Source organism: Pan troglodytes, chromosome 8 (assembly GCF_028858775.2).
Source record: "Pan troglodytes isolate AG18354 chromosome 8, NHGRI_mPanTro3-v2.0_pri, whole genome shotgun sequence".
NCBI classification, from domain to species: Eukaryota; Metazoa; Chordata; class Mammalia; order Primates; family Hominidae; genus Pan; species Pan troglodytes.
This window is the reverse complement of record NC_072406.2, coordinates 27,782,092-27,797,907: the sequence shown is the minus strand read 5'-3', so window position 1 is coordinate 27,797,907 and position 15,816 is coordinate 27,782,092. Positions and strand designations below refer to the sequence as shown.

The 15,816-nt window shown below is 38.8% G+C and overlaps 1 protein-coding gene across 11 annotated transcripts in view; it reads left to right on the top strand.

The window, feature by feature from the left end:
• The window catches only part of DCLRE1C (DNA cross-link repair 1C), a 54,885-nt gene that overhangs the window by 32,781 nt on the left and 6,288 nt on the right, over positions 1-15,816 (top strand). For 10 of the 11 annotated variants that reach the window (XM_063780480.1, XM_024346218.3, XM_063780484.1 and 7 more), the window contains 2 exons: positions 1,365-1,459; positions 11,882-14,348. In XM_063780480.1, coding sequence (XP_063636550.1) covers positions 1,365-1,459; positions 11,882-12,804 — 1,018 coding nt within the window. In that variant the 3' untranslated portion in view covers positions 12,805-14,348. Of the gene's footprint in view, positions 1-1,364; positions 1,460-11,881; positions 14,349-15,816 lie in introns of those variants that run through there. The other variant, XM_024346227.3, reaches the window with a different exon arrangement.

Sequence of the window (15,816 nt, the reverse complement as noted above, 5' to 3'; positions counted from 1 at the left end):
CCACGCCCGGCTAATTTTTTGTATTTTTAGTAGAGACGGGGTTTCACCATGTTAGCCAGGATGGTCTTGATCTCCTGACCTCTCATGATCTGCCCACCTAGGCCTCCCAAAGTGCTGGGATTACAGGTGTGAGCCACCGTGCCCAGCCGAGGTGCTTGTTAAAATGCATATTCATTCCTTATCCTGCATCTTTTATTTTTTTTTTTTTATTTTTTTTGAGACAGAGTCTGGCTCTGTCACCCAGGCTGGAGTGCAGTGGTGCAACCTCGGCTCACTGCAAACTCCACCTCTTGGGTTCAAGCGATTTTCCTGCCTCAAGCCTTGTGAGTAGTTGCGATTCCAGGCGCCCACCACCACACATGGCTAATATTTGTATTTTTAATAGAGAGGGGGTCTTACCATGTTGGCCAGGCTGGTCTTGAATTCCTGACCTCAAATGATCCACCCGCCTTGGCCTCCCAAAGTGCTGGGATTCCAGGCATGAGCCACCGCACCCGGCCCCCATCCTTCAATTCTAGCAGACAATGTAGGTAGGTGGGGGAAGACGACCTTACTTTGAAAAGTTAACCCAGGAGAATAGCTGAAATGATGTAAAGAGACACAGTAATGGATCAGAACTCCTGGAAAGGCTGAAGGGGATGGATCCAGAGAACAGCTGTGGGAACAGGGGTGAGGACGTAAAATGGGGGTGGCTGTAAAGAAGTTTCAGGTTGGGCACCTCATGGCCCTGTTCAAATGGTATGTTGTAGATCATCCTAAAGGCTTCCCGGAATCTGCCAGGAGGAGGCAGTTGGCAGTGAGGCCTTCGAAAGGGGTAGGACGTCTTCAAATCTTATTTCTCTGCCTTTTTGTATTTTATCTCCACTTTGTCTTAGCTTTCAGCCTAAGGACCTAGAATGACAAGATAAATTTGTGGAGATTCCTGTGAGATATAAGTAAACCCTACTGAACAGGGCAGGAGAAGCAGCTAGTTATATTGTATCCCGAATGCCAGAGGATGTCACTGTATTCATAGGTTTTCAGGATAGGGACCTGCTTTTTTTGCATTCCAAGAGCAAAGATCTAAGTTTTGCCTTAGTCTACTGATGTAACAATAAGATAAAACATCAACCAGGTTGCATTTAATTGCTTATATTTGCCACTTTATTACGTCAAAGTGATTTTTAACTATGAAATCATTTTAGAACTGCTTTTCAATCCTCCAGAGTAGTTGTGTGATTTCCCTTATGGTCAAGATTTTGTTAAAAACACAGGGATCCAAGAAATTTAAAAAAAATCCCCAAAAATTCTGTAACACTATCAATGATGTCTACCTTCTAACAACTTCCTCAAAAAGAAAAATCAAATATTCTGATTCATTTCAGCTTAAAGCCTTTATGCCGGTCTTCCCAAAGTACGGAGCCAAAGTATAAACCACTGGGAAAACTGAAGAGAGCTAGAACAGTTCACCGAGACTCAGGTAAGAAAAATGGTCCTGGGTTCAGAGGGGTGGGCTCCCTGCAAACACTGCTTTCCAGGGAGCTTGGGTCTGGGGGAAGTGGCCTTGGGCAGAGTGGACCTGGGACCCACCACAGGTCAGACTTGACACATGGTCTCAGGAAGTACTTTGCCTTCCTGTCTTCAGCCTGTAAAATCAGGAGTCTGCTCTCCTTCTCTGGGTTAAAACAAGTGGTGAAAACGGTGCCATCGTGTGTGGTGTTCTCAGCTTTCTGGAAATACACCCTAAGATCAGTAGAGGCCATAAAGAGAGGCTGGTTTGTTATCCTTGAACATTTTCTTAGGACATAGAGAGGCTGGTTTGTTATCCTTGAACATTTTCTTAAGATACTAGTAAATGCTGATAATAGACTTTTCTCATCATCATTTCTGATCAAATTGATCAGTAGTGTTTATACAGAAGGATTTTTCTCTATACTTTGTACCTTCTTTCATTGCTCCTTTGATTTTTCTAGTGAAGGACAGAGGTAAGCTCTGCAGTAGTAATCAGAACGTTAGATTCTGAGCAAAGCTCTGGGGCTTTCCAGCAGCCCTATTTCATGGTTAGGATTCTTGATTTTCATTCCTTTGGTGGAAAGTCAGTTACTCTGCCATGCAGTAAATACTTGACCAAAACACACGAGATAATGATGATACTATTTTTTGAATACCTATTAATGGCAGGTATTGTGCTAGGTCCCTTACATATGTTATAGATAAGCCTCTAAACAAACTTACAAGGGGTACCATCCCAATTATAATGATGAGGAAACTGAAGTTTAGAGACTTAAGTCCCTAAGGACTAGCAAGAAGTAAGTGATGGGCCTGGGATTCTAATCTAGGCCTGTCTCATCTCTGCTTCTGCATTTCTGCTCATGGAGAATCTAATTTTAAAACATTTAGATGACAATTCCAAGGCTGATATAGTAAGCCTATTACTGGTGCCCCAAAAAAACCACATTTGTTTTTGTTTCAATAATTAAAAGGTTTTAGAAAAACAGTTCCATTAATTTCAGATGTTAACTCTATTATGTAATGCATCCTCTAATCCTTACAAATTTACTAAGGTTTTTTTCTTTTTCTTTTTTTTTAAAAACAGCTTTCCTGAGGTATAATTGATATAAACTGCACATGTAAGGTGTACAATTTGATAAATGTTTTGTATATGCATATACTTGAGAAACCATGACTACAATTAAGATACTGAAATTATCACCTTCAAGTTTTCTTATGCCCCTTTGTAATTCCCTCCTGTTCTCACCCATGCCAAGGCAGCCACTGATCTGCCTTCTGTCACTATAGTTTGCATGTTCTAGAATTTCATATAAATAGAATCATATAGTACGTCTGGGTTATTTTACTCAGTGCATCAGAGATTCATTCATGTTGTTGCATGTATCAATAGTTCACCCTCTTTTATTGATAAGGAGTAGGCCACCTCAGGGATATACTACAAGTTGCTGATCCATTCACCTGTTGATGTATTTTTGGGTTGTTTCCAGTGTCTTTCTTATTAAAAAGAAAGCTGCTATGAACATTCATGTACAAACTTTTGTATGGACGTAGGCTTTCACACCTAAGAATGGGTCATATGGTAGCTGTATCTTTAAGAAACTGCCAAAATGTTTTCCAAAGTGGTTTGACCATTTTGTGTTCCCAGGAGAAGTGTATGAGAGTTCGGTTGCTCCACATCGTTGCCAATACTTGGTATGGTTAGACTTTTTAATTTTAAATATCCTAATAGGTGTGCAGTGATAGCTCTTTGTGGTTTTAATTTGCATTTCTCTAATGACTAGCAAGGTTGTGCATCTTTTCATGTGCGTATTTGCCATCCATGTATCTTCATTGGTGAAGTGTCTAATTCAAATCTTTACTCGTTTTTAAATTGTTGGGTTTGTTTTGTTTTGAGACAGAGTCTTGCTGTCACCCAGCCTGGAGTACAGTGGCACGATCACAGCTCACTGCAACCTCAACCTCCCAAGCTCAAGTGATCCTCCCACTTCAGCCTCCCAAGTAGTACAGGCACATGCCACCATGCCTGGCTAATTTTCATATTTTTTGTAGACATGGAGTTTCACCATGTTGCCCAAGCTGGTCTCAGACTGCTGAGCTCAAGCAATCTGCCTGCCTTGGCCTCCTAAAGTGCTGGAATTACATGCATGAGCCACTGCACCCATCATATTACTAAGTTTTCCTAAGTTTCTGGATACAAGTTTTGTTTTGTTTTTTTTTTAAAAATATATCAGGTGTATACAAAGATTTTCTTCTACTCTGTAGGTAATCTTTTCAATCTTTTTAGCAGAGTATTTTGAAGAGCAGAAATTTTAAATTTTGATTAAGTGAATTTATCAATTTTTACTTTTTTTTTTTGTATCATATCTAAGAAATCTTTGACCCAAAGGCATAAATATTTTCTCCTGTTTTCTGCTAGAAGTTGTTACAATTTTAGGTTTTACATTTAGATCTGTGATTCATTTTTGTTTTTAAAAATATGGTTCAAATGTAGATCCCAGGTAATTTTGTGTGTGTGTCTGTATGGATATCCAAATGTTCTTAAACCATTTGTTGGAAACACTATCTTAATTCACTGAATTGCTTTAGCACTTTTCTTGAGAGTCAATTTACAAGATATGTGGAGATTATTTTCTGGATTCTCTCTTATGTTTCATAATCTCTATATTGACACCAATATCACCCATCTCGATTACTGTAGCTTTGTAAATCTTGAAGTCAGGTGCTTTAAGTTCTCCAGCCTTGTTCATTTTCAAAGTTGTTTTGGTTATCCTAGGTCCTCTGCATTTCCATATGAATTTTAGAATCATATGCCAATTTGTACAAAAATGTTCTCTCCTGAGGTTTTGATGAGGATTGTTTTAAATCTGTTGATCAATTTGGCAAGAACTGGCATCTTAACAATACTGAATTTTCAGATCCATGAACATGGTATACCTCTCAGTTTACTTAAGTCTTCTCTAATTTCTCTCAGCAGTGTTTTATGATTTCCAGCGTGTAAGTCTGTGTAAATCAATCCCTAAGTATTTCATTTTGGGGGATACTGTTGCACATGGTATTATTTTTTAAGTTTCAATTCCTGATTGATTGTTGTTAGTATATAGAAATATAGGCTGAGTGTCCCTTATTCAAAATGCTTGGGACCAGAAGTGTTTTGGATTTTGGACTTTTTTGAATTTTGGAACATTTGCATTTGCATTTAATGGTTGAACCTCTTTAATCAGAAAATCTAAAATGCTGCAATAAGGATTTCCTTTGTAGTTCAGATGTCAGACTTTTGGATTAGGGATATGCAATGCAACCTGTGCAATTGATTTTTGATCTTGTGTCCTGCAACCTTGCTAATCTCAAGTATCAGTTCTAGTGCCTTTTCTTGTAGATTCCATTGCGGTTTCTATATAAGATTATCATTGTTTGTGTATATAGACAGTTTTGCTTCTTCCTTTTCAGCCAGGATGTTTTTCTCTTTATTGTCTAGACTACCACTACAGTGTGAAACAAGTGGCAAGAGTGGGTGTCACTGCCTTGTTCCCAATCTCAAGGAGAAAGCATTCATTGTTTCACCATTAAGTTCATTCTTTCACCATTAAGTATAATGATAAGTATAGGCTTTGTGTCAAGCAGAATTACTTCCCTTCTGTTCTTGGTAGGTGGAGAGATGTCAACAATGGATAATGGGTTTTGTCTAACGCTTTTTCTGTATTTATTGAGATGATCATATTGTTTTTCTTTATACTCTGTTAATATGGTGACATACACTGACTTTTGAGTGTTAAACCAAACTTGCATTTCTCTAATCCCACTTAGTCATGGCCTATTATCCTTTTTAAGTATTATGGTAAGAATTTTCTCATTTACATTCAGAAGGGATATTGATCTGGAGTTTTGTCTTTTCCTTGTAATTGTGTGGTTTTGGTATCAGGATACTGCTGGCCTCATTGTTGTGAGGTGTTTATTCTCAGTCTCTGGAAAAATTTTTCAAGGATTGGCATTATATCTTTCTTAAATGACTGGTAGAATTTACGAGTGAAGCCATCTGGGTGGGAAAGGAGTTTTCTTTGCGGGAAGGATTTTTTTTTTTTTTAACTACAAATGTGATTTCTCTAATAGGCACAGGACTATTCAGGTTATCTTTTTTTAATTGAGTTAACTTTGGTAACTTGAATCTGTCCATGTTGCTTAATTTTTTGGCATAAACTTGTTCTTAATGTTTATTATTTTACTATCTGTAGAATCTACTGATATTAACCCTCTTGCTCCTGATATTAGTAGTTTGTGTCTTCTCTCATTTTTTTCTTGATTAGTCTAGCTAGAGGTTTACCAGTTTTACTGATCTTCTCAAATAAGAAGTTTTTGGTTTTATTTTCATTTTCTCTCTTTTTTGTTTTTTTGGCATGGGGTAGTTTTCTATTTCATTGAATTCCACTCTGATCTTTATTTTATCTGCTTACTTGGAATTTCATTTGCTTTTCATTTTTAAGTTTCTTAATACGGAAGCTGAGGTCGTTGATTTGAGACTTTATTTTCTAATGTAGGCATTTAGTGCTATAATTTTCCCTCTTTAGCAGCATCCCATAAATTTGTCTTGTTTTGTCATTCAAAACATTTTTAAATTTTTCCTTTGACTTTTTTTCTTTGACACATGGGTTATTTAGAAATTTGTTACTAGTTTCTGAATTTTGGAGGACTTCCCAGGGATCATTCTGTTATCTAAATTAATGTCATTGTGGTTAGAGAACATACTTTGTATGATTTTTTTTTTTTTTTTAATGAGACGGATTCTCTCTGTTGCCCAGGCTGGAGTGCAGTCACACAATCTTGGCTCATTGCAACCTCTGCCTCCCAGGTTCAAGTGATTCTCCTGTGTCAGCATCCGAAGTAGCTGGAATTACAGGCTCACGCCACCATACCTGGCTAATGTTTTGTATTTTTAGTAGCCACAGGGTTTTGCCATGTTGGCCAGGCTGGTCTCAAACTCCTGACCTCAGGTGATCCACCTGCCTCCCAAAATGTTGGGATTACAGGCGTGAGCCACCACACCTGGCCTTGTACTTTTGAGATTTATGGTCCAGAATATTTACGGACCATCAATTGTGGACCAATTTACACATTAAACCTGGTAAATGTTTAATGTGTACTTCAAAGAAATATATGTACTACTGTTGTTGGATGAAGTGTTCTATAAATGTCAATTAGGCTAAGTTAGTTGACAATGTTGTTCAGGTCTTCTACATTCTTGTTCTATCAATTATTGCCAGAGAGGGGTGTTGAAATCTCCAGTTGTAATTGTGGACTTGCCTATTTTGCCTTGATTAGTTCTATTGGCAGTTGCTTCATCTATTTGAGGCACTATTAATAGGTATACACAAGTTTAAGATTCTTATATCCTCTTGAGGGATTGATACCTTTATCTTTAGGAAATGAGTCTATCCCCTGGTAACATTCTTAGTTCTACAATCTACTTTACTAGAGCCACTTGAATTTCTTCTCATTAATATTGGCTTGATGTATCCTTTTCCATCTCTGTATTTTTAACTAGTCTTTATATTTAAAGTGGGTTTCTTGTAAGCAGTATGTTGTTGGATGTTTTTGTGGCCAACCTGGTATTTTCTGGCCTTTAATTGCAGTGCTTAGTCCACTTAGTTTAATGGTACCCATTGATATGGTCAGGTTTAAGTTTATCCTCTTGCTATTTGTTCCATTTGTTCTTTATTCTTTTTTGGCCTTCTTTCAGGTCAAGTAATTACTGACTGATTCTGTTTAATCTCTTGTTGGGTTATTGGCTGTGTAACTCACTGATTTCTTATTTTAGTGGCTTATAATGCAGTCATCCCTTAGTATCCTTGGGGGATTGGTTCCAGGACCCCCCCAAGAGTACCAAAATCTGCAGATGCTCAAGTCATATTAAATGGTGTTACATTTGCATATAACCTACACATATCCTCCCATATACTTAAAATCATCTCTGGATTACTTATACCTAATACAGTGTAAATGCTTGGTAACTAGTTGTTATACTGTATCAATTTTTGTGTTTTTTGTATTTTAATTTTTGCTTTTTTCCAAATATGTTTCATCTGTGGTCAGTCAAATCTACAGATGTGGAACCTGTGGATACAGAGGACTGACCGTATACATCTTTAACATATCAGAGTGAAAAGATAAATGATATATTACTCCAAGTATGGTATAGGAATGTTCCAGCAGTATATTTCCATTCCTCTTCTCCCAGTCTGTGCTGTTATTGTCATACATTCTCTGTTATAAACTTTATAAACTCCACAATACAAAATTATTTTTTAAGCTTTATTGAAGTATAATTGATATACCATAAATTCATCCATTATAGGTGAACAATTCCACGATTGTTAGTATAACAGAATTGTACAATCATCCCCACTATCTAATTTTGGAACATTTTTGTTACCCAAAAAAGAAACTTTATGTCTATTTCCAGTCACTCCCCATTACTATTCCCAGCCTTAGGCCACAACTAATCTATGGTTTGTCTCTATAGATTTGTGTTTTCTGGACACTTCATATAAGAGAACTCATATGGCCAGGCACAGTGGCTCGCGCCTGTAATCCCAGCACTTTGGGAGGCCAAGGCAGGTGGATCATGAGGTCAGAGAGATCGAGACCATCCTGGCTAACACAGTGAAACCCCGTCTCTACTAAAAACACAAAAAATTAGCCAGGTGTGGTGGCGGGCGCCTGTAGTCCCAGCTATTGGCCAGGCACAGTGGCTCACGCCTGTAATCCCAGCACTTTGGGAGGCCAAGGCAGGTGGATCATGAGGTCAGAGAGATCGAGACCATCCTGGCTAACACGGTGAAACCCTGTCTCTACTAAAAACACAAAAAATTAGCCAGGTGTGGTGGCAGGCACCTGTAGTCCCAGCTATTAGGGCAGCTGAGGCAGAATGGCGTGAACCCAGGAGGCAGAGCTTGCAGTGAGATCACACCACTGCACTCCAGTGTGGGCGACAGAGCGAGACTCTGTCTCAAAAAGAAAAAAAAGAAATTATACACCATGTGCTATTTTGTGCCTGGCTTTTATTTTGCATTATGTTTTCAAGGTACATCTATACTGTGGCATATATCAGTATTTCATACCTTTTTATTGCCAACCAATATTCAATTGTACAGGCATACAACATTTTATCCACTCACCAGTTGATGGACATCTGGGTTGCTTCTCCTTTTTAAATAATAATGCTATGAAAATTTGTGTACAAGTCTTTACGTATCTTTCTGTTGGGTTTTATTTCTTGTGGGGGGTAGAATTTTGGAGTCATATAGTTTGCTTGGGCTGCCCTAAGAAAATAACACATACTAGGTAGCTTAAACAGGAGGCCAGGCATAGTGGCTCACGCCTATAATCCCAGCACTTCAGGAGGCCGAGGCGGATGGATCACCTGAGATCAGGAGTTCAAGACCAACCTGGCCAACATGGTGAAAACTTGTCTCTGCTTAAAAAAAAAATAAAATAAAAATTAGGCCGGGCACAGTGGCTCAAGCCTGTAATTCTAGCACTTAGGCAGATCAAGTCTCCAGCCTTATGATGGTTTAATTATTTCCTTAGAGGTCCATCTCTAGATAACAGCCACACTGGCTTTAGGGCTTCCACATATGAATTTTGACAGGAAGCATTCAGTTCATAACATATGGTCAATCTGTTTGGCACTTCAAGGAACTGCCAAACGTTCCCACACTGAATACATTTTACATTCTCTCCGGCAATATGTAAAGATTCCAGTTCCCTCACATATTAGCTAACACTTCCGTCTTTTTTAGTATAGCCATCCTAGTGTATGGTGGTACCCTGCAGTTTTGATTTGCATTTCTCTAATGACTCATGTTGAGCTTTCTTTCATGTGCTTATTGGCCATTTATGTAACTTCTTCGGTGAAATGTCTATTCTGATCTTTTGCCCCCATTTCAACTGGATTATTGACCTTTGTATTGAGTTGTAAGAGTTAAAGTCTGGTATCAGTCCTTTATCTGACATGATTAGGAAATATTTTCTCAGACTTGTCTTTTCACCTTCTTGATGGTGTCTTGAAGCGTAAAGGTTTTAAGTTAAATTTGTCTATTTTTTTCTTTTATTGCATATGCTTTGGTGTCATATCTAAGAAACTATTGTTTGATCCAAGATCATGAAAATTGACTCCCATGTTACATAATTTTACAGTCAGTTTTGACTGTATTTTCCTGCTTCTTGAATTTCTGATAATTCGTTTTTGAATGCCATACTTTCTGAATTTTACCTTTTTAGGTCCTGCATAATTTTGGGATTTCTAAAAACATTCTTGAGCTTTGTTCTGGCATGTGGTTAGCATGTTTATAGTTTGATCTTTTCATGTCTTTTACCTTTGTTATGCAGGACCAGAGTAGCATTTAGTATATGGTTAATTTTCCCCACTACTGAGGCAAGGCTCTTCTTGGTTCTTTTACAAATGCCCATGGATCATGAGGTTTTCCACTCTGGCTGTTGGGACCAGGACAAGGCACTGTTCCTGGCACGGTGAGTTCTGGGCACTTTCTTTCCTTTTGTTTGAGTGATTCGTTGCCTGGCTGCAGGTAGTTTCCTTACAAGCACATGCTGCTTAGCGCACTGAACACGTGGTGGGGACGCCTCTGCAGCTTTTCAGAGTTTCTGTGCAGCACTCTCCTCTCTGGTCTTCTGCTCTGTAAACTCCAGGTACATTTATTTCTTCAATGTTCCATTTCCACCTCACATCAGGGATGTCCATGGGCTCTATCCAGATGTTCTCTCCCTGACTGGAATCAGTTATGAAGCAGGGAGTCAGGCAATCATAGGACTCATCTGTGTCTTATTTCTCACGTCATTGTCCTTAATTGCTGGATGTCCATTTTCTTGAGAGGTAGTTTCTGATTTTTGGTTATTTCAAGTGGGAGGATAAATCTAGTCCCTGTTACTCCATCTTACCTGGAAGCAAAAGTCCTTTCTTCCTTTAATCTTTTGTGCCTTTTATGCATCTACCCAATCCACACTCCTTTTTGATAAATGTCTTTTGGGATCAGGCATAGTCACTGATTTGGAATGCAGAACTGTTCAACTTAGAGATCATACAAAAATATTTCATAAAAAGGTAATTTTGGGCTAGGCAAAGTGGCTCATGCCTCTAATTCCAGCAATTTGGGAGGCCGAGGGGGTGGATTGCCTGAGTGCAGGAGTTCAAAACCAACCTGGGCAACAAGGGGAAACACTTTCTAAAAAAATTTAGCTGGCCATGGGGGTGGATCTCCTGAGCCTGAGAGGTAGAGGCTGAACTGTGACTGTATAAAACTCAAAAAACAACTTTGGCACAGTAGTGAGGGACCTAAAACATACATATAATCTTTGGCTTAAAATCTACATTCTGCAGTCTAGGATGATTCCAAATACAGTCGTTAGATATCTTAGTGACCTTAAGCCCTAAGATCAGTTACAAGTCATAACACTGAACCTTTAAGAATGAGGTTGGGTCGTGTGTATTGGCACACCCTTTTCTCTGGGCCTAGCTTCACACTGGGAACATGGGAGCTGGATAATGGTCTCTATGGTCCTTTATATTAGTGTCTTAAAAATGCAGTGTTTAGCCACATCATTTAAGTGGATTATTATAACACCAGATTCAGCAGTAGAACAAGAAGTTGCCATACACAGTAGTCTCGGGTGCATTTAACTTTCTTCCTAGGTTAGATACTGTTACAAGACGGGAAAATATTTGTTTTTCCAAGTAAGGCTTTTTTCATTTTAAGAACATTTGTTGACACAGCATGCTTATTAACGTTTTGAATTTTAAGTTCTTGACACATGTTGATTATTCAGTATTTTGCTTTAAAGTTGATTTAACCTGTTGCAACCTTGTGCATAAAACATGTCAATAAGATGCTCACAGAAGAAAAACCTTAATAAAAAGCAATTTAATTTTCCTAAGTCAGCCAACCCACTGAGCATCTACTATTTGCAGAGCACACAGGCTTTGCAAACCTGGCTGATGAACAGAAATCAGCTGTAGAACTTAAAAATCAAATTATTTGGTCCTATCTTCTTCAGGGATTCAGTAGGTCTGGAATGAGATACAGAAACCTGTTTTTTTTTTTTTTTCTTTTTTTGAAGTTTTGCATATGATTGTAATGATCAGCCAGGCTTATATATAGAGCAGAGTGACTGCTCTATATTCTCCACTGATACTCTGGCATTTATTATAAAAAGTTGAAGGATTGTAGTTAAATTGCTCAGCATATCCCAAGAATATCTTTTCCCTTTGAAGAAGAGTGGCCTCCCTATTCCTTGCAATTCCAAGAATTAAAAGTATAGATAAATACTACAAATTGGCTCCCTTTGCCTTGTTTCCTATAAACCTGTTTTGTTTGTCCCACAGAGGAGGAAGATGACTATCTCTTTGATGATCCTCTGCCAATACCTTTAAGGCACAAAGTTCCGTACCAGGAAACTTTTCACCCTGAGGTATTTTCAATGACTGCAGTATCAGAAAAGCAGCCTGAAAAACTGAGACAAACCCCAGGATGCTGCAGAGCAGAGTGTATGCAGAGCTCTCGTTTCACGAACTTTGTAGATTGTGAAGAATCCAACAGTGAAAGTGAAGAAGAAGTAGGAATCCCAGCTTCACTGCAAGGAGATCTGGGCTCTGTACTTCACCTGCAAAAGGCTGATGGGGATGTACCCCAGTGGGAAGTATTCTTTAAAAGAAATGATGAAATCACAGATGAGAGTTTGGAAAACTTCCCTTCCTCCACAGAGGCAGGGGGATCTCAGTCACCAAAGCTTTTCAGTGACTCTGATGGAGAATCAACCCACATCTCCTCCCAGAATTCTTCCCAGTCAACACACATAACAGAACAAGGAAGTCAAGGCTGGGACAGCCAATCTGATACTGTTTTGTTATCTTCCCAAGAGAGAAACAGTGGGGATATTACTTCTTTGGACAAAGTTGACTACAGACCAACAATCAAAGAGAATATTCCTGCCTCTCTCATGGAACAAAATGTAATTTGCCCAAAGGATACTTACTCTGATTTGAAAAGCAGAGATCAAGATGTGACAATAGTTCCTAGTACTGGAGAACCAACTACTCTAAGCAGTGGGACACATATACCCGAGGAAAAACGTTTGCTAAATCTTAGCACAAATGCAGATTCCCAGAGCTCTTCTGATTTTGAAGTTCCCTCAACTCCAGAAGCTGAGTTACCTAAACGAGAGCATTTACAATATTTATATGAGAAGCTGGCAACCGGTGAGAGTATAGCAGTCAAAAAAAGAAAATGCTCACTCTTAGATACCTAAGAATTCAAAGTGCTTCAACCTAGAGCAACCACTAAAAAACCTGCACAGAGATGACAGTCAATATTACAATAGAGAAAATATAGTACTTAAAAATGTTCAAATAACCTGGTTGGGTGTGGTGGCTCACACTTGTAATCCCAGCACTTTGAGGTGGGCAATGGCTTGAGCCCAGGAGTTCGACACCAGCCTGGCCAACACAGTGAGATGTGTCTCTACTTACAAAAAAAAAAAAAAAAAAGCCAGGCATAGTGGTAGGCTACTCTGGAGGCTGAGGTGAGAGGATCACTGGAGCCCAGGAGATTGAGGCTGCAGTGAGCCATGACTGTGCCACTGCACCTCTAGTCTGGGTGACAGAGCAAGACCCTGTTTAAAAAAGAAAAAGGCCAGGCACGGTGGCTCATGCCTGTAATCCCAGCTACTCAGGAGGCAAAGGCAGGAGAATCACTTGAACCTGGGAGGTGGTGGTTGCAGTGAGCTGAGATTGTGTCATTGCACTCCAGCCTGGGCAACAAGAGCAAAACTCTGTCTCAAAAAAAAGAAAAAAAAGAAAAAAGAAAAAAAAATGGTAGAACTAAACCCAAACGTATCAATGATTACATTAAATGTAAATGGTCTAAGCACATCAATGACAAGAGACATGGAAAAAACCAACATAACCCAGTGACTGCTGTCTATAAAGAAAGTCAATTCAAGTGACTGATAGGTTAAAAGGATGGAAAAAAGACCATGTAAACAATTAAAAATGGAGTGGTTATATGGACAGTTTCCTAATGATAAAAGGTCTAGTTCACCAAGAAGACAAAATAATCCTAAACGTATATGCACCTAACAGCTCCAAAAATTTATGAAGCTAGAACAGCTGAAAAGAGACAAACTAATGCACAATTACAGCTAGGGATTAATTTAACATCCCTCCTTAGTAACAGAACTAGTATATATACATTAATCAGTAAGAATATAGAACTGAAAATCATAAGCCGACTGGATTAAATTGACATTTATAGAACACACCACCCCAAACTAGCAGAATGTATCTCCTGAAGTACACATGGAACATTCAGCATGATCATATCTTTGCTCATAAACACACCTGATTTAAATTGACAAACTTGGATCTAGTATGATAAACCGATGGCTATAGACAAAATCAGCACCTTATTTATCCCCAAAGATGTTAAATCACTTAACCTTGATGTGAATATGGTGGCAAAATTAGAAGCGGACAATTAGAATATAAAAGAAAATGCTCAAGAATTAAATGGTGGCCAGGCACAGTAACTCCTGCCTGCAATCCCAGTACTTTGGGAGGCTCCCTTGAGCTCAGGGTTTTGAGTCCAGCCTGGGCAACACACAGGGAGACACTGTCTCTACAAAATGTTAGCCAAGCATGGTGGTGTGCACCTGTAGTCCTAGCTACTTGGAAGGCTTAGGTGGCAGGATGGATTGAGCCCAGGAGGTTGAAACTGCAGTGAGCTGATTGTGCCCAGCCTGGGCAACAAAGCAAGACCCCATCTCAAGAAAAATAAAAAAAAAAAACTAAAGTATATGTGTTATTCTGTGAGTCATTCAACATTCTTGAAGTCCATCAATGTGTTAGGCTTTTGTATGAGGATTTTTAACAAGTTTTAACAGATATTCAGGAACACTTTGTTATTCTGACATTTCATAGATTATGGAAGCAAAAGCAGAGACACCACTTAAAACAATTTGCAGATCAGTTAAACTAACACTCGATATGCATTATCATGATGCTGCATGGCAATCAGACCAAAAAGTATTGGATCCACCAGACTAACTAGGGTAACAAGACTCAGAGTTAGTATACACATAACTATACACATTGGTATATATTCACTGTTAACTAACACTTACTTTTAACAGTGTACCTTATGATCCAAAGTGGTTGTTCAAAAAATGCCTGTAAACATTCCTCTGAATATATTCCTGGTATTTTATAATCACATTAATATTACATACTGTTACGTTTGTTTTATATGTGAGTCTGGCATTATAAATGCTGGCTGAATGAATTGGGCTAAGACAACTACAACAGATGTGATCAAGAAACTGACTGATAGTGATTACCAGAAATTATATTTGGTGCTTACTCTGATCATGCTCTTAAGTTTTTTACAGACTATATGAACTCCTTTAATTTTCACAACCACCCTTTGAGGTAGATACGTTTCTAATCCCCATGTACAAATGAGGAGACAAAGGCACAGAGGTTAGTTCACATAGCTATGAGGCACAGGCAGAATTCAAACACAGGCAGTGTGGCTTCAGAGACCATGATCTTAACTGCTATGCTCTGATGTCTCTCCAAAAGAGTATAAACATGAGCAGGGTTAATTGTAGCAGCTACTTGGTTTTTAAGTCAAGAATCATAAACTACAAGAGGAAACATGAAGTTTTTATTTTTTACTTTTCAAGATGGAGTCTCGCTCTGTCACTCAGGCTGGAGTGCAGTGGCCCTATCTCAGCTCACTGCAACCTCAGCCTCCAGGGTTCAAGTGATTTTCCTGCCTCAGCCTCCCAAGTAGCTGGGATTACAGGTGTGTGCCACACCTGGCTAATTTTTGTTTTTTTAGTAGAGACAGGGTTTCACCATATTGGTCAGACTGGTCTTGAACTCCTGACCTCTGGTGATCCACTCGCCTCGGCATCCCAAAGTGCTGGGATTACAGGCGTCAGCTACCGTGTCCAGCCGAAACATGAAGTTTCAAAATGCCAAGATATAGCACAGAAGACACTCAGCAGTCAGCCACATTTATCTTGGAGAAGAGTTCCAGGACTTAAATGTTTAAATAGTATAAACTAGTTTTTTAAAAAGTCTGCCTGAAGCCGAAGATTAAATACTTTAAAAAGTTCACTGGGTGATCTTGGCATGTTGACATTATCGTAACAGTCTAAGCTTGTTACCTTACACCAACCTGACAGGTTCATTAGAAGCACATGAATACATACAAAAGGCATAAAAGACTTGGTCAATGAATATCAGCTCTGAATTCT